This window comes from Salmo trutta, chromosome 26 (genome assembly GCF_901001165.1).
Source record: "Salmo trutta chromosome 26, fSalTru1.1, whole genome shotgun sequence".
Lineage (NCBI taxonomy): Eukaryota > Metazoa > Chordata > Actinopteri > Salmoniformes > Salmonidae > Salmo > Salmo trutta.
This window is the reverse complement of record NC_042982.1, coordinates 19,460,418-19,480,186: the sequence shown is the minus strand read 5'-3', so window position 1 is coordinate 19,480,186 and position 19,769 is coordinate 19,460,418. Positions and strand designations below refer to the sequence as shown.

Here is a 19,769-nt window from a genome sequence, read left to right as displayed (position 1 = left end):
TTTGGTCAAAAGTAGTGCACTAGATAGGGAATAGGGTGCCATTTGGAATGTAACCTATTTGATAAGTGAGGCAATCTCTTAGTTGCCCTGATGTGTGTGGTTAGCGTGATGTAGCGCCTAGCACAACAGAACATAGTGTTCAATCACAGGGCTTGTGAACAGAGCTAGTATGTTCTGCAGAGCAACCACACAGCAACACTTCTCTCACAGCCAATTGCAGCTCAAATTCAGACCTTAACGCCTCGATCACACCGACAGCTTCATTGCATTTTGGTACACCAGAAGTACATTCAATTCAATGGAATTCTGCGTTTGCCTTGCAGCATTGCGATGCAGAGGCAGTTGCAGTGCATTCTGTGTGGTGCATACATTGGATTTATCGAACGTATGTATCAAACACTATGCGTAGACAGCTTGACAGAAATGGTAGCAGAAAGTGAGTATTGAACTTTTGTTGCACACATATCCAGATGATGCTGCGTACCATTTTGCTCAATGTGTGATGTAATGGAGGCGTAAACCCTCCTGATACATCTCCCCCAGACCGTTATACAAACAGACACAGGCCCTCTCACGCATTCCCTTCAAAATCAAGCTGCTTTAGCACACCGACCGAACAACAGACCAAGCGGAGGCTGAGGAGGAAGATACGAGGAGGGAGGAGATCTCATCTGCATTCAGCTCTTTAAAAAAAACACAACCTTTCAATGAACCTCATAGCCAGTCAGCCAATCACCTTACAGTCAGCCAGCCAGCCAGCCAATCACCTCACAGTCAGCCAGGCAGCCAACCAGTAGCCTACAGTCAGCCTACAGTAGCCTACAGGCAGCCTACAGACATGCTGTGTGAAGAAGCATAATAAAAAGCCTATCACTATCATCCTGAAAAAAAATATATTTCAAATGTAGATTTGTTCCTGTGGGAGACTGTCAAATGTTAGGTTTTGGGCATGTACTGTAAATAGGTCTCCTTGTGTATTTATCCATGTTGATTGACAGCTCGAGTCAAGTCAAAAGAAAGAAAGTGGGAGATGTGAATGAAGCTTGTGGCTGAAAAGTCTTCTAACTCCTCCTGGCTAATCTGGGGGATTAGGAGCTATAAATGACAGACAGTCGCTTGCTGATGATGAATGCCATGAACAGACATCTTGTGACAAAACAGGTCCCTTTCTTTAAGAACTACATATGGCAGTCGCTTGCTGTTGATGAATGCCATGAACGGCCATCTTGTGTCATACAGGTCCTTTCTATAAGAACAGCATGACTCAAGACTGAGTCTAATTTTACTCCTCCGCAATACTTCTGTGAGCTTTGAAGCATTCGATGCAAGAAATGCAGATCAGTGTCAGCCCATGCTGTATTGTGTCCGGTTTTGGAATAACCTGAGGCTCTATCATATCCTGTAGCCTTGTCGTCTACTGTGTATGAATATAAGGACTGTACATAAAGCATAGAACCTGCATAAAACCCACATTCCTATTATGTGGAGTTCATGTCAAAGTACCATGTTGTATGTTGACAGGTCTGTTCCAAGACATATCTGAAAGTGTTCTGCATCACACTGTAATGTGTTACAGGCAGAGCCTCAGGCAGTAACAGCCAAATTGCTTTCTGAGCCAGAGTGTGTAAAGTCTTTCTCATCTCATTTATTTTTTGTTTTTTATTTGAGTCAACGCTGTTATCCAGAGCAACTTACTTAGGGTTAAGTGCCTTTGCTCAAGGGTACAGACAGATTTTCCACCTAGTCATCTCGGAGATTCAAACCGGCAACCTTTCTGTTACTGGCCCTACCTCCTGTTAAGTTCCAGACAGAGAAAGACACACGGACACACACACACACACATGCACACACACACAGCAGGAGGCCCAGTGGTCTGACACCACTTTATCAGATCACTGTAAAGTAGCATTTCATTACCCTGATTTTTCATGACAACAACCATATAAGTTACATCTATACATCACAAACAGATCTAACACCAGCTGATAGTGTTTCATTACCATTTGAATTAACCCTAACATGATCCGTTCAGCTCTGCTTTGTCTTGCTAATGCAAAGTGGACAGGTGGAGGGGAGGAAAGGTAGAGGAGGAGGAGAGGTGGGTGGAGGGAAGGAAAGGTAGAGGAGGAGGAGGTGGGTAGAGGGAAGGAAAGGTAGAGGAGGAGGAGGTGGTTGGAGGGGAGGAAAGGTAGAGGAGGAGGAGAGGTGGGTGGAGGGGAGGAAAGGTAGAGGAGGAGGAGGTGGGTGGAGGGGAGGAAAGGTAGAGGAGGAGGAGGTGGTTGGAGGGGAGGAAAGGTAGAGGAGGAGGAGAGGTGGGTGGAGGGGAGGAAAAGTAGAGGTGGAGGGGAGGAAAGGTGGAGGGTAGGAAAGGTAGAGGAGGAGGTGGGTGGAGAGGAGGAAAGGTAGAGGAGGAGGAGAGGTGGGTGGAGGGGAGGAAAGGTAGAGGTGGAGGGGAGGAAAGGTAGAGGAGGAGGAGAGGTGGGTGGAGGGGAGGAAAGGTAGAGGTGGAGGGGAGGAAAGGTAGAGGAGGAGGAAAGGTGGGTGGCGGGGAGGAAAGGTAGAGGTGGAGGGGAGGAAAGGTAGAGGAGGAGGAAAGGTGGGTGGAGGGGAGGAAAGGTAGAGGTAGAGGGGAGGAAAGGTAGAGGAGGAGGAGAGGTGGGTGGAGGGGAGGAAAGGTAGAGGTGGAGGGGAGGAAAGGTGGAGGGGAGGAAAGGTAGAGGAGGAGGTGGGTGGGGGGAGGAAAGGTAGAGGTGGAGGGGAGGAAAGGTAGAGGAGGAGGAAAGGTGGGTGGAGGGGAGGAAAGGTAGAGGTAGAGGGGAGGAAAGGTAGAGGAGGAGGAGAGGTGGGTGGAGGGGAGGAAAGGTAGAGGAGGAGAGGTGGGTGGAGAGGAGGAAAGGTAGAGGAGGAGGAGAGGTGGGTGGAGGGGAGGAAAGGGGGTTGAGGAGGAGGAGAGGTGGGTGGAGGGGAGGAAAGGGGGTTGAGGAGGAGGAGAGGTGGGTGGAGAGGAGGAAAGGGTGTTGAGGAGGAGGAGAGGTGGGTGGAGAGGAGGAAAGGGTGTTGAGGAGGAGGAGAGGTGGGTGGAGAGGAGGAAAGGGGGTTGAGGAGGAGGAGAGGTGGGTGGAGGGGAGGGGAGGGGAGGAAAGGGGGTAGAGGTGGAGCAGAAAGCAGAATGTCCTGGCACGGCATCAGAAGGAGCGTTGCTAGGTGATGCTGTTAAAGGAAAGGGAAGTGAGGAGTGGCACTCCTCTCGGGGAGAGAGAGTGAGAGAAAAAGAGGGAAAGAGAGAGAGAGGCATTGAGAGAGAGACAGAGGGAACCTGGGAGACGCTGCCACTTCAGAGCCTTCCGGCATCTGGCTGCCACCGAGCTGCCGACACACATGGGCAAGCACACAGACAAACACACACACACACAGTCGCACAGGAAGAGATACACACACGCATAGCCACATATTATTCATAAACACTCATAGAGCTCATTGACACTCATAGAGCATACACACTCATAGAGCTCATAGACACTCATAGAGCATAAACACTCATAGAGCTCATAGACACTCATAGAGCAATAACACTCATAGAGCTCATAGACACTCATAGGGCAGGGTCCCTTATGTTCACACATACACAGACAGAACCACACATAGGATTCCAGACCAACCAGATCTCCATGACCATATGGAGCAGCGGCAGCCCGTAGAACGCAGACTGAGAGGACAGTGGCACCCTATATCTCATTACACCCAGGATCCTTGATTCACACACAGAACAGCCAAACTATACACACAAAGAACCATCCATCGATATGTACACACGCACAGACAAACCACAGGGCCTGTCTGTGCTGCAGAGCTCAGCTAATACAAAGCATCCCTTATAGCACACACTGATATAGTGTAACGAAGCTAGAGACAGAGAGAATAAAATAATATACTGTATCTAGAGGAGAAACAGAGGACAGTTATATACTGTATCTAGATGAGAGACAGAGGACACAGTGATATACTGTATCTAGATGAGAGACAGAGGACACAGTGATATACTGTATCTAGATGAGAGACAGAGGACACAGTGATATACTGTATCTAGATGAGAAACAGAGGACACAGTGATATACTGTATCTAGATGAGAAACAAAGGACACCGTGATATACTGTATCTAGATGAGAGACAGAGGACACAGTGATATACTGTATCTAGATGAGAGACAAAGGACACCGTGATATACTGTATCTAGATGAGAGACAGAGGACACAGTGATATACTGTATCTAGATGAGAGACAGAGGACACAGTGATATACTGTATCTAGATGAGAAACAGAGGACACAGTGATATACTGTATCTAGATGAGAAACAGCAGACACAGTGATATACTGTATCCGCCGGATCCTAATTCACACTGAGCGAACCAAAGAGCTCGACTCACACTCTGTGAAGCCCATTTCTATCCCACACACAGTATCTACAGTGCCTCCATAAGCACATACAATAAGACCTAGAGCTCACATTATTATCAGGTGCCAGACTGCTTCCGTTAGGATGACATGCTTCCTCACAAACAGGGAACAAAAACGTTTATCAGTTATGAATTATATCAATATTAGAGTTGGTTCTCATGAACTGTATAATGTCACCCACCTGTCATTTTAATATCCACTTTTAGTCATTACAGGTTGATGAATGGCCACCTGTATGGCAATTTTCTTGTGATGCAGTACACACACACACAAACGCACACTCACACACACTCTGTGTAGACTAGACTACAAAGTCAACTGGCCTTTTAACTGCACAGTGCAGTGGCATCCCTCAAGTCTCTGCCAAGCAGCTCCTGTCTGATATCTGCACCGCCAGCAGTTTGAAGGAAGTGTTTTGGTGAAGTTCATTACAGAGAGAATCCCTCTGCTTTGAAGAGTATGCAGTAAGCCACTGCTCAATGTTCTGACTCACTGAACCATGCTGGTACTGGAACATCAATACACCTGACAATGTAGGCATCTACAAGCATTTCGCTACACCCACAATAACACCTAGCTAAATATGTGTATGTGACCAATAAAATGAAAATTTGATTTGATTTTGGCTGCAGACTGATAGGTTCATTTGTGCTCTGTCCTGCTGCATACTGGAAGTGTGCTTGGACCAATCAGACTGAATTTAGACAGAGACAAATGTATTAATTACAAAGGAATACACACACACATACACATACACACACACAGAGACACACATACATACTTTACACACACACACATGCATATACATATACCCTCCATAGATGCGTAGATCACCTAGGCCACCTTGCTCAATGATATCAATAGGCTGTCTCTACTCAGACAGTTATGTATTGTAATATGCAGGTCAACTCCTGGTGGGATTGCAGAAATGTCCTTTTGATGGTTTTCTCTGTAAATTAAGCCATAGCTTTATTCATCTTTATTAGCCTAGTTACTCCAGGGAATACTGGTAAAGGTCATCATGGACCAGGATGTTGCTGTGATGCAGTTAATGAACAGAACTATTTTAACATTCAATTACAATGTATAGTCTTCCTCTTCTCTCCTCCCACCTCTCATCGAATCCTCTCCATTCCTTTCTTCCTCTCCTCTCATCCTTCTCTTCTCTCCTTTCATCTCTTCCTCTCCTCTCCTTCTCTCCTCTTCAAGGATAACCATTCAGATGAATAAGAAGTGGAACCTCTTCATGTTGAATATGATGATTCATGCCATATCTGTCGTGACTCCGTCATTCTGTCCCTCTCTCAATGTTTTAGACGTAAATCACAATCTTGTGTTGTCGTTCCTTGTGAGGAAATATACACAATGATCACTTAAATTACCCTTAAAGTACAGTGGATGAGGTCTGTTAGGATTTTAACAGCGGCTATTACTGTACTTATGTCCATCTATTATGTACATGCAGGCCTTACTCAGTGAGAGAGAATGGAGAGACATTTAGGAGCTGTGATTGCAGGGCTTGTTGGTGACTCGTTGGGTATGACATTTGTTTACAAGTAGAGTACATTTATTTCTATGCAAATATTCACACCGTCTGGATCACGATGAGGGAAATTAGCGCAGGTTAATTAGCATAGTGTGGAATGTGATGACATTCTCTCTCCATCTGTAATTCTGGCTGACTTGGTGTGTGTGTGTGTGTGTGTGTGTGTGTGTGTGTGTGTGTGTGTGTGTGTGTGTGTGTGTGTGTGTGTGTGTGTGTGTGTGTGCGTGCGCGTGTGTAACTTGGCGTGTTGCTATCCCTCCTCTGCAGGGCATCTGTCGGTAATCTGTCCAGTCAGCTTCAGATTTATAATCACACACGCGTTTTACAGTGCAGTGTTTCACGGGGCCAAAGATTCAATTTAACGCTAGGCAGCCATGTAGTGTATTCTCTCCCTACCTACCTGCCCACTGGACTGGATGAGTGGGCAAAGCTAAAGCTACAACAGAAATCAATCAGAAAGTAGAATTCCCAATGAGGAAGCTGACATGATCACTTATATGATGTGCGGTGTATATTGTGTATGGTGTAGCGAAGGGAATACAATACTTAGGCTACATGAATAATCAGGGATGGCATTTTAACGTGGCCCATGCCATGTTAGTTGAAATGATTGAATAGCTCATGCTCATACAAGCATTACAGTGAGTCATCATGACAGTCTCTGATGGAACAGGGTCCAGTCTCTGATGGAACAGGGTCCAGTCTCTGATGGAACAGGGTCCAGTCTCTGATGGAACAGGGTCCAGTCTCTGATGGAGCAGGGTCCAGTCTCTGATGGAACAGGGTCCGGTCTCTGATGGAACAGGGTCCGGTCTCTGATGGAGCAGGGTCCAGTCTCTGATGGAACAGGGTCCAGTCTCTGATGGAACAGGGTCCAGTCTCTGATGGAACAGGGTCCAGTCTCTGATGGAGCAGGGTCCAGTCTCTGATGGAACAGGGTCCAGTCTCTGATGGAACAGGGTCCAGTCTCTGATGGAGCAGGGTCCAGTCTCTGATGGAACAGGGTCCAGTCTCTGATGGAACAGGGTCCAGTCTCTGATGGAACAGGGTCCAGTCTCTGATGCTATCTTACTCTGAGCCGTCAGCATTTCAGAGCCTGTTACTTCAGATGTCTCAATGACTATTGGACCTACAGTAGGTACAGATAAGGTAGTGGTATTGTAGCGGCTGTCTTCGTGAAGAGAGGACCAAGGCGCAGCGGGTTGCGTGCTCATCATTATATTTTATTAAATGTGAACAACGAAACAGTTTTGCAGGCTACACCAACGCAATGCAAAAACAACTACCCACAATTAACAAACAAAACACATCCCTATATATAGGACTCTCAATCAAAGGCAACTACAAACACCTGCCTTCAATTGAGAGTCCAACACCCAATTACCTAACATAGAAAATACTAAACTAGAAAGAACATAACCCAAAACCCGGAAATAATAAATCAAACACCCTTCTAAACAAACCACCACCCCGAACCACATAAAACAAATAACCTCTGCCACGTCCTGACCAAACTACAATCACAAATAACCCCTATACTGGTCAGGACGTGACAGGTATTATCTGTGTCATCTTTTGTGATGAGCAATGGAGTATTGGTCACTTTGGGTGTGTCTCAATAGTCTCTGCTCGTCTCCTTCCGGCAATCTACACTGACATGAATGAAATGAACAGGTGAAAGCAATTTCCTGGTTCAGTTGGCATCCTCCATAATTGATTTGTCTGTGTTCAGATCAGTAAAGGGGAGGAAGCCACTTTAGACTATTGAGATGCGGCCTTCTTTGTACTGTGGGTCATGGGGACGACTATTGAGATGCAACCTTTGTACTGCAGTATGGGTAGTGGGGCTGATACAATTTGCTCGTGGAACTCCTGTTTAGCTAGCTGATCTGTAGCCGTCTCATGTTCTGAGAACATCACTCTTATCAGACATCACAGTCACAGTAAAGAAGGCAAGGATGCCATGTGCCAAGAACATAGTGCCAGTGTTGCCAGGGTAACAGCGCCTTCAGTTCCAACACACTGTGGCTGTAGAAATGGGGGTGGAGCCTTTGGGGTTGAGTGACAGATTGGAAAAAGGGACGTCGATTATAGAAATTGAATGGTCATAATAACGTAATTTCTTACAATTTTGCGTACGGCACAGCGTTATTTTTTCAACCAGAGATTGAATGTACACTTGACTTTTCTTACACTGTGATGCAGCATGGTTGTGTGTTGATGAGGATTTAATGGCTATTCTGCTCTACCACTTGTTAGCCGATGCCTGGACACAGCTTGGGCCTCTGATCTAACGTGTTAGGTGTTAGATAACACCTACCGTATGGCACCAGAGTCAGAGTGCAAATGAAGGTCATTCAGTCACTACACATATAACTGACCTACAATCATGTTATAGAGCTGTAATAGTCTACAGTGTTTTGTTATGAATATTTACATTCTAACACTGTAGGTCTGTTCTATAATTCTTTGTTTATTATTGAGGGGACAGCAACATTTCATTTGAAATTTATTATTTCCCACCAATTTGAACCTGAATGGCCTGTGCTCCCCAAGGAGCAAAAGGTTAGCCTAAGAGCTGTAAGTTAGTGTTTCAACTCAATGGTCAATTATTTAAGATATACTGTAGTGTGCAGCCCTCCGTATTCCTACTGGTTATTTACCACATTTACCCCTAAATCACTGTGTTATTCACCTACAGCTACAGTATCTACCTCAATACTCCAGTATCACTACACATTGTCCATTGGGTATTGGCACTGACCTTGAATATAGCTGACATCCTTCTGTTTTTGTCTTTTTCTTCCTCTCTTATTTCTCAAGTTTTTATATTTTTATTTTTATATTAGTTATACTATTTTGATATTGAATACTGCACTGTTGGATAGGGCTTACAGTTAAGCATGTCACTGTACTTGTGCATGTGACAAATAAAACTTCAAACTTGACTCTGGCATAATATTCTTAGTAGTACAGATAAGTGTCATACATCAACATCAGTTATTTTGTGAACCACTGTAACCCTCAACCTTACAGTAGGTTGGCCTCAGAAGTAAAAATCACAGAATTTGTGGTTGCTGGTTTAAGTTGGAGAGCTAAATGTACAGTAAATCTGTTGACTGGTCTGTTATTCCTGCAGACGTGATGTTGTGTGGCTATCCCAGTGCTGAGTGATTTCCCATCAACTCCACTGAGATAACCTTTCTGGACTTAGACATAGACCCCTGGTCTTACATATTAAAAAGGTCCATTATCCCACCAGTACATAATACACAGGCACGCACACACACACGTACAGTATATACAGTTGTTACTATCTATCTGTGGGTGTAGTAGTACTGTGGTGTGGATTATAATGACAGGTGGGTAGTAGGTGAGACGGAAAGTAGCCAGGAGACCCAGTCACAATTCACAAGGGAATTACTGCCATCTGCACGCGCACACACACACACACACAGCAGAGTCCAAAGCCTGCTACCAATTATATTAATGAACCTAACAACACCGGGGCAGGAGCAGGGAACGAGGGCGTCGTCTAAAGACCTCAGCAGATTTGTGTGAAGGCCCTTTGAGTCCAACACTCCCCTCTCCTCCACTCACATAGACACACATGTATGTGAGCGCACACATACACACAGACACACACGCGTGCATGCCTATACACAAACACACACACAAGACTTTCATACTCACGCATACACACACCTCCCCTCTCCATGTAGCACAGCTAGGTAACAGGAAGGCTAAAAATATCTCCTGGCCATTGGCTTGCCAGTTTGGTCCATCTGCTTCCTAACCCTTAGGTAAGTAAAGAACTGAAGAGAGAGAGGAAGTGAGACAGAGAGAGAGAGAGAGTCGGAGAGAGAGAGAGAAAGAGAGAGAGTGCACACAGTGTATGTTTTGTTTGAAGGCTTGCTGAACTCTTACTAGAATGTGCTCTTACTATTCTACCTCAGTACAGTTTTGACATGAAGTTATATCAAAGGCTTAGAGGCAGGTGCCCACCTGTAGTTTCCATTAATGGGACGCAGATAGGGAGGGGTGTATGAAAGGGGTGTAGTGGTCAATGTGTGGGGTGGTGTCGGGGGAATGGAGGTTATAGTACAGCAAAACTATAGTTTCCCCAAATCCCCTTAACGTCTTCCAATCTGTCCATGTGACGGTGAAACAATGTAAGCCTCTTAGTCCTAATCCACAGCCTGTGGGGAGGTGAGTGTATGCCACAGGGCTGTAGATGCTGTCCCTTAGGCACAGAGCTGTAAAAAGGGTGCTATCTAGAACCTAAAAGGGTTCTACGCCTTTCCCCATAGGATAACCCTTTGAAGAACCCTTTTTGGTTCCAGCTAGAAGTCTTTTAGGTTTCATGTATTATCCTTTCCACAGAGAGGGCTCTACATGGATCCAAACAGGATTCTACCTGGAACAAAAAAGGGTTAATCTATGGGGATAGCCGAAGAACCCTTTTGGAACCTTTTTTTTCTAAGAGTGTGGGATCAGCGTACAGTACCCTCGACCCAAACCTTAGGTTATGTTGGCTGGCCCCCTGGTGTTGCCCTGGTGTTGTCCTGGTGTTGCCCTGTTGTTGTCCTGGTGTTGTCCTGGTGTTGTCCTGGTGTTGCCCTGTTGTGTTCCTGGTGTTGCCCTGTTGTTGTCCTGGTGTTGTCCTGGTGTTGCCATGTTGTTGTCCTGGTGTTGCCCTGTTGTTGTCCTGGTGTTGTCCTGGTGTTGCCATGTTGTTGTCCTGGTGTTGCCCTGTTGTTGTCCTGGTGTTGCCATGTTGTTGTCCTGGTGTTGTCCTGGTGTTGCCATGTTGTTGTCCTGGTGTTGCCCTGTTGTTGTCCTGGTGTTGCCCTGTTGTTGTCCTGGTGTTGCCCTGTGGTTGTCCTGTTGTTGTCTGGTGTTGCATGTGTTCGTCCCTGGTGTTGTCCTGGTGTGCCATGTTGTTGTCCTGGGGTTGCCCTGTTGTTGTCCTGTGTTGTCTGTGTTGCCCTGTTGGTGTCCTGGGTGTTGCCCTGTTGTTGTCCTGGTGTTGCCATGTTGTCCTGGTGCCTGGTGTCCTGGTGTTGCCATGTTGTTGTCCTGGTGTTGCCATGTTGTTGTCCTGGTGTTGCCATGTTGTTGTCCTGGTGTTGCCATGTTGTTGTCCTGGTGTTGTCCTGGTGTTGCCATGTTGTTGTCCTGGTGTTGCCCTGTTGTTGTCCTGGTGTTGCCATGTTGTTGTCCTGGTGTTGCCATGTTGTTGTCCTGGTGTTGTCCTGGTGTTGCCATGTTGTTGTCCTGGTGTTGCCCTGTTGTTGTCCTGGTGTTGCCAAGTTGTTGTCCTGGTGTTGTCCTGGTGTTGCCATGTTGTTGTCCTGGTGTTGCCCTGGTGTTGTCCTGGTGTTGCCATGTTGTTGTCCTGGTGTTGCCATGTTGTTGTCCTGGTGTTGCCCTGTTGTTGTCCTGGTGTTGCCCTGTTGTTGTCCTGGTGTTGCCATGTTGTTGTCCTGGTGTTGCCATGTTGTTGTCCTGGTGTTGCCCTGTTGTTGTCCTGGTGTTGCCATGTTGGTGTCCTGGTGTTGCCATGTTGTTGTCCTGGTGTTGCTATGTTGTTTTCCTGGTGTTGCCATGTTGTTGTCCTGGTGTTGTCCTGGTGTTGCCATGTTGTTGTTCTGGTGTTGCCATGTTGTTGTCCTGGTGTTGCCCTGTTGTTGTCCTGGTGTTGCCCTGTTGTTGTCCTGGTGTTGCCATGTTGTTGTCCTGGTGTTGCCATGTTGTTGTCCTGGTGTTGCCCTGTTGTTGTCCTGGTGTTGCCATGTTGTTGTCCTGGTGTTGCCATGTTGTTGTCCTGGTGTTGCTATGTTGTTTTCCTGGTGTTGCCATGTTGTTGTCCTGGTGTTGCCCTGGTGTTGTCCTGGTGTTGTCCTGGTGTTGCCATGTTGTTGTCCTGGTGTTGCCATGTTGTTGTCCTGGTGTTGTCCTGGTGTTGCCCTGTTGTTGTCCTGGTGTTGCCCTGTTGTTGTCCTGGTGTTGCCATGTTGTTGTCCTGGTGTTGCCATGTTGTTGTCCTGGTGTTGCCCTGTTGTTGTCCTGGTGTTGCCATGTTGTTGTCCTGGTGTTGCCATGTTGTTGTCCTGGTGTTGCTATGTTGTTTTCCTGGTGTTGCCATGTTGTTGTCCTGGTGTTGTCCTGGTGTTGCCATGTTGTTGTCCTGGTGTTGCCATGTTGTTGTCCTGGTGCTGCCCTGTTGTTGTCCTGGTGTTGCCATGTTGTTGTCCTGGTGTTGCCATGTTGTTGTCCTGGTGTTGCTATGTTGTCCTGGTGTTGCCATGTTGTTGTCCTGGTGTTGTCCTGGTGCTGTCCTGTTGTTGTCCTGGTGTTGCCATGTTGTTGTCCTGGTGTTGCCATGTTGTTGTCCTGGTGTTGCCCTGTTGTTGTCCTGGTGTTGTCCTGGTGTTGTCAACAACATGCTCCAACCAACTGAGCTGTATTGGAACCATACGTCTTTGTTAGTGTTCTATTTCTGTCCTAATATTTTCCCTTCCACATATTCCAAGCTGTCAGTTCTGTGAGAGGGCCTTATAGAAGTGTCTCATATTCCAAACTGTCAGTTCTGTTAGTGTGACACAAAACACTGTGGGCCTGCATGTTATCACAGAGAAGTTCTGTGGTTATTGTCAGTGTCACATCTTGGCAGACTCAAGGATTAGAGGAGTAAAAATAGCTATTTCTGTCTCTGTGTTAGGTGAGGATCTGACAGGCTGGCCAAGTGGCTGGATGGGGCAGGGTCAGAGTGCTTAGTGAAGGGGCATGTTTTGGAAGAAAACAGGCTGTAACAACTGCATAATTGTCTTATAACATAGATATCATTACTTGTAGTCCAGGTGTACCAAGTTTCATGCTTTTACATTCCTTTATTTGATAAAAGTGAACTTTATCACTAATATATTACCCCCAAAGCCAATTCCTCCTTTGGTCGTCTTTCCTTCCAGTACTCTGCTGCCAATGACTGGAACAAACTGCAAAAATCTCTGAAGCTGGAGACTCATATCTCCCTCACTAGCTTTAAGCACCAGCTGTCAGAGGAGCTCACAGATCACTGCACCTGTACATAGCCCATCTGTAAACAGCCCATCTATCTACCTACCTCATCCCCATACTGTATTTATTTATTTATCTTGCTCCTTTGCACCCCAGTATCTCTACTTGCACATTCATCTTCTGCACATCTACCATTCCAGTGTTTTATTGCTATATTGTAATTACTTCGCCACCATGGTCTTAACTTACCTCATTTGCACTCACTGTATATAGACTTTTTGTTTTCTTTTGTTCTACTGTATTATTGACTGTATGTTTTGTTTATTCCATGTGTAACTCTGTGTTGTTGTATGTGTCGAATTGCTACGCTTTATCTTGGCCAGGTCGCAGTTGCAAATGAGAACTTGTTCTCAACTAGCCTACCTGGTTAATTAAAGGTGAAATAAAATAAATAAATAAAAAAATTCTGGTTTGTATGCAAGAGGTTGACAAATCTAGAATGTTCATGAACTTGAACTAATGTATTGTAAAAGTATCACATAGTCTTTGTGGAACTACTGTTCATTCCTTTGATTAAAAGGTGTTCTATAGAGTATGTAGCCCTCCTGTAGCCCTCCTGTATTCAGATTAAAAGGTGTTCTGTAGAGTATGTAGCCCTCCTGTAGCCCTCCTGTATTCAGATTAAAAGGTGTTCTATAGAGTATGTAGCCCTCCTGTAGCCCTCCTGTATTCAGATTAAAAGGTGTTCTATAGAGTATGTAGCCCTCCTGTAGCCCTCCTGTATTCAGATTAAAAGGTGTTCTATAGAGTATGTAGCCCTCCTGTAGCCCTCCTGTATTCAGATTAAAAGGTGTTCTGTAGAGTATGTAGCCCTTCTGTAGCCCTCCTGTATTCAGATTAAAAGGTGTTCTGTAGAGTATGTAGCCCTCCTGTAGCCCTCCTGTATTCAGATTAAAAGGTGTTCTGTAGAGTATGTAGCCCTCCTGTACCCCTCCTGTATTCAGATTAAAAGGTGTTCTGTAGAGTATGTAGCCCTCCTGTAGCCCTCCTGTATTCAGATTAAAGGTGTTCTGTAGAGTATGTAGCCCTCCTGTAGCCCTCCTGTATTCAGATTAAAAGGTGTTCTGTAGAGTATGTAGCCCTCCTGTAGCCCTCCTGTATTCAGATTAAAAGGTGTTCTGTAGAGTATGTAGCCCTCTTGTAACCCTCCTGTATTCAGATTAAAAGGTGTTCTGTAGAGTATGTAGCCCTCCTGTAGCCCTCCTGTATTCAGATTAAAAGGTGTTCTGTAGAGTATGTAGCCCTCCTGTATTCAGATTAAAAGGTGTTCTGTAGAGTATGTAGCCCTCCTGTAGCCCTCCTGTATTCAGATTAAAAGGTGTTCTGTAGAGTATGTAGCCCTCCTGTATTCAGATTAAAAGGTGTTCTGTAGAGTATGTAGCCCTCCTGTAGCCCTCCTGTATTCAGATTAAAAGGTCTCCTTTCTGTTTCAGACTACCTATGTTCCCCAGAGGAGAACGTTCACATGATCGACTTCACGCGGTTCAAGATCCGAGACATGGAGACAGGAACAGTTCTGTTTGAGATCACCAAGCCCCCTGCACCAGGTATGTGCTATGTCGAAACTATCATATTATACAGTACAGATATTAGATACATGTCCCCCATTGTAATGTATTTAATCAAGACATGGAGACAGGGACGGTGCTGTTTGAGATCACCAAACCTCCAGCACCAGGTCAGTAATAGGCCTGTCTGTGCTATATACACGACCATTCAAAACACTACAAAACACTACAATAGTCATTTGCTGCATTAACAATGTCTACACTGTATTTCTGATTTAATGTTATTTTAATGGACAAAAAAATTGCTTTTCTTTCAAAAACAAGAACATTTCTTAGTGACCCCAAACTTTTGAACGGTAGTGTATAACCGTTAGTATTTGTGTCCCCTAACATATTCATAGATACATGTTAGCATATTCTCTATTATTAGACCCTAGGATATATGACTTGTGGCACTAAACTACAGGTCATAGCCTCTGATGACGAATAGGTTTTAAGACCTACAGTATATGTGAGCAGCTTATACAGTGGAAGTCGGAGGTTTACATACACTTAGGTTGGAGTCATTAAAACTCGTTTTTCAACCACTCTACAAATTTCTTTTTAACAAACTATAGTTTTGGCAAGTCGGTTAGGACATCTACTTTGTGCATGACACAAGTCCTTTTTCCAACAATTGTTTACAGACAGATTATTTCACTTATAATTAATTCACTGTATCACAATTCCAGTGGGTCAGAAGTTTACATACACTAAGTTGACTGTGCCTTTAAACAGCTTGTAAAATTCCAGAAAATGATGTCATGGCTTTATAAGCTTCTGATAGGCTAATTGACGTCATTTGAGTCAATTGGATGTATTTCAAGGCCTACCTTCAAACTCAGTGCCTCTTTGCTTGACATCATGGGAAAATCTAAAGAAATCAGCCAAGACCTCAGAAAAAATTTGTAGACCTCCACAAGTCTGTCTCCTAGAGATTAACGTACTTTTGTGTGAAAAGTGCAAATCAATCCCAGAAAAACAGCAAAGGACCTTGTGAAGATGCTGGAGGAAACAGGGAAAAAAGTATCTATATACACAGTAAAACGAGTCCTATATTGATATAACCTGAAAGGCCGCTCAGCAAGGAAGAAGCCACTGCTCCAAAACCGCCATAAAAAGCCAGACTACGGTTTGCAGCTGCACATGGGGACAAAGATCGTACTTTTTGGAGAAATGTCCTCTGGTCTGATGAAACAAAAATAGAACTGTTTGGCCACAATGACCATCATTATGTTTGGAGGAAAAAGGGGGACGCTTGCAAGCCGAAGAACCCCATCCCAACCGTGAAGCACGGGGTGGCAGCATCATGTTGTGGGGGTGCTTTGCTGCAAGAGGGACTGGTGCACTTCACAAAATAGATGGAACCATGAGGATGGAAAATTATGTGGATATATTGAAGCAACATCTTAAGACATCAGTCAGGAAGTTAAAGCTTGGTCGCAAATGGGTCTTCCAAATGGACAATGACCCTAAGCATACTTTCAAAGGTGTGGCAAAATGGCTTAAGGACAACAAAGTCAAGTTATTGGAATGGCCATCACAAAGCCCTGACCTCAATCCTATGGAAAATTTGTGGGCAGAACTGAAAAGGCGTGTGCGAACAAGGAGGCCTACAAACCTGACTCAGTTACACCCTCTCTGTCAGGAGGAATGGGCCAAAAGTCACCCAACTTATTGTGGGAATCTTGTGGAAGGCTACACAAAATGTTTGACCCAAGTTAAACAATTTAAAGGCAATGCTACCAAATACTAATTGAGTGTATGTAAACTTCTGACACACTGGGAATGTGATGAAAGAAATAAAAGCTGAAATAAATTATTCTCTCTACTATTTATTCTGGCATTTCACATTCTTAAAACAAAGTGGTGATCCTAACTGACCTAAGACAGGGAATTTTTACTAGGATTAAATGTCAGGAATTGTGAAAAACTGAGTTTAAATGTATTTGGCTAAGGTGTATAGTAAACTTCCGACTTCAACTGTACCTCTGGGTTAACTAGGCCCAGGCAGTAATATGCATGATTCATGAATGAATTTCTCCTATTAGCTAGGTCGCCATTGAGAAGGTGTTATTTCGCTGTGTGAGTTGATCATTTAAGGCTCTGAAACAGTGTCTATTCAGAGAGGTACACAGCAGAGAGACCGTGCTTCAAAACAGCAGGCTTGTTAATACGATCTCTTTTGTGACACTGTGGCAGCGGGCGAAAAGAAGGACTTGGACCCCAACGGAGGTCGCTTCGTCCGTTACCAGTTCACCCCCGCCTTCCTGCAGCTGCGCCAGGTCGGAGCCACGTAAGTCACAGCTAAGATGGCCGCCAGGGTGTGTGGGTGTGTAAGAATGGTGGTGCGGTGGACACTCAGTGCCCTGCTGCTCTACGAAGAAGAGACAGATGGGGAGGGCTATTCTCGGAGAGTGAGAGGAGGTGAGAGTGTGCCTACGTGCTTGCGTGCGTGTTTGTGAGTGACAGATACCAAAGAGCCAGGAAGGCCGTACAGTAGGGGGCAGAGAGAAAGAGTGAGGGAGAGAGAGAGAAAAGAAGGCAGAGAGGGAGAAAGAGAGAGAGAGAAAGAGATGAGGAAAAGGACATTTGGGCCAGTTGTTATTAATTACTGCAGTGGGCTAAAATCACTCTTTCTTGATAGTCTTAAACAAATCTACTTTGAAACCAAAGTATACACCTCACACACATGGTTATGGGCTTAAAGAAAAGAAGACACCTGTACTATTTCAGATATAGAGTTGAAATGTTTGGAGTTTGCATCCCAATACTACATTTTATATAGATCACAGAAGACTGAAATATAACAAAATTGTTTGACATAGAAACACCAGATGACTGTTGTTTAAAATAATCTTTATTAATTAGAAAATTCTGAAAAATATGAATAACATTCCACCCATGTGGCCAGTGTTTCATTGGACTGCAGGAAAGGGCTACAGAATGGGGGCAGATGAGGAAACATGGAATTATACTTCCGTTCTGCAGCAAACTATAACAAACTAATGATGTGTGTAAGTGTGTTTCCAAGAGTTTATCGGATCTCTCTGTCCTCCTGTCCTCTCTGACACAGTGTGGAGTTCACAGTGGGAGACATGCCCATCAACAACTTCAGGATGATTGAGAGGCACTACTTCAGAGAGCAGCTCCTCAAGAGCTTTGATTTTGAGTTTGGTTTCTGTATGCCCAGCAGCAAGAACACCTGTGAACACATCTACGAGTTCCCCCCTCTGTCTGAGGACATCAGTGAGTATAGACACACATAGAAACAGAGACACAGACATAGCATACATGCACTTCCTGTACCCATACCAGACAGTCCGACACACACACACACATATCAGGTCGCAATTGTAAATGAGAACTTGTTCTCAACTTGCCTACCTGGTTAAATAAAGGTGAAATAAATAAAATAAAAATATACGCACGCACGCACACACACACACACGTTCACTCAAACACACACATTCACTCAAACACACACACTCACGCTAACACACACACTGATGTGTCCTTCCTCTCCCTTCTTCCTCAGTGCGTGAGATGATCCTGCACCCATACAAAACGCAGTCCGACAGCTTCTACTTTGTGGACAACAAGCTGGTGATGCACAACAAGGCAGACTACTCCTACAGTGGGAGTCCATAGTACCCCAGGACCCCCCTAGACACCTAGACCCACCCCAACTCCAACTCAACTCAACCCCCCCATGGGACCACGGACAGACAGACGGACGTGCTGACAGATGACAAATGGAGAGATGTATGGATGGACTGACAGGTCACAAGCAACAGGACTGGTGGACAGCCTCTCGCACTCTCAGCAGCTTTATTTCTCCAATCAGAATTCCCCCATTGCTTGTTATCGCCTCAATTGCAATCCCCTACTCCAAGTCTCTTGCATTGACCTCTCAACTTATGTTTCTGTGTCTGATAGAGAGTGTTGTAGATGTGTTCACAGTCTAGCATACATAAACACACACAGACCTTCGTTATGGGACACATCTGATGTGGCCTGATCTAGACAAAATAAATGCACAACAAGTACAGTATGTAAGGGCCAGTAACAATGAATGAGAGTGAATGTCTAGTCAGTGTTTTCTGAAGGGCTCAGTCAATCTGCTAAAGAGAAAAAGAGAGCAGGAAAGAGAGTAAAAGGAGAGACAGAAAAAATTGAGAGAGAGATAGAGAGGGTCTGCTTATCTGCACTTCATCTCATTGACATGAAGCTATTTAAACAAAAGAGACAGACAGACAGACTCACCAGTTGTCTGTCGCAGGACCAAGTGACACAGACACACAATTCTCTGACATCCTCAAAACATGTATTCTAGTCGAGCAAGCAGAACCTATATATTTCTACTAGGGTTCAGCATCTTTTTTTTTACTCTTAAAGAAAGTCAAAAAAGTTTATTGAATTTCTAATAAATAGCCATTAGCTCTGAAGGACTCGATGTCCCTGATAGGAATAGTACTACTGTTTGATGAAGTTCTTTGTCGATCACCATTCCACTAGAAACCAGTCGAATGCCATTAGGGTACAGTAAGTCGTAGAATGGGACAGGTACTCTTTTAAAGTGAATGTGTCGTATTTAGGGTTGTAAAATTCTAGCTTTCCCAAAATTCCCTGGTTTTCCAGAAGTCCCGTTTGGAGGATTCCTGCATTTCTTATTCCAACCTGATTCCCGGAATCTTCCAACCCGGATTTCCGGAAAACTTGGGAATTTTAGGAAAGTTACTGGAATTTTGCAATCCTAGTCGTGTTAATTTCCATATACTCATAGTTTTATGTTCTAAAGTATTTTTTTAAATAGCCACTTTGAGGAGTTAAAAGTAGGTGAAGGATAGTCATATAGGAACTCAAAAGCAGATATTAATTTTGATATCCAGCACATATTTAGTCTCAAGTGATCTGCAGATTTATTTAAAATAAATGTGTTTTTTGTAAATGAAAACAAAATATTGTGTAAAGTTTAGACGGTAGAAATGCCACTTTGAGAAATAAATATATGTGATTTTTTGGGAAGTCTTGAGATGCGTCTTGTGGTCTTTATTCACTTGATAGGAAGATGATGATATGTGGGAACAGCCAATCACAGTGCATTCGGAAATTATTCAAGACACCTTGACTTTTTAC

At 44.5% G+C, this 19,769-nt stretch overlaps 1 protein-coding gene across 1 annotated transcript in view; it reads left to right on the top strand.

The window, feature by feature from the left end:
- LOC115163340 (protein unc-119 homolog A) overlaps positions 1–19,663 on the top strand; it is a 28,699-nt gene extending 9,036 nt beyond the window's left edge. The window contains exons 2-5 of the mRNA XM_029715134.1: positions 14,517–14,630; positions 16,833–16,926; positions 17,707–17,879; positions 18,169–19,663. Of these exons, the coding sequence (XP_029570994.1) occupies positions 14,517–14,630; positions 16,833–16,926; positions 17,707–17,879; positions 18,169–18,281 (494 nt within the window). The 3' untranslated portion in view covers positions 18,282–19,663. The remainder of the gene's footprint in view (positions 1–14,516; positions 14,631–16,832; positions 16,927–17,706; positions 17,880–18,168) is intronic.
- Positions 19,664–19,769: the final 106 nt, after the last annotated feature.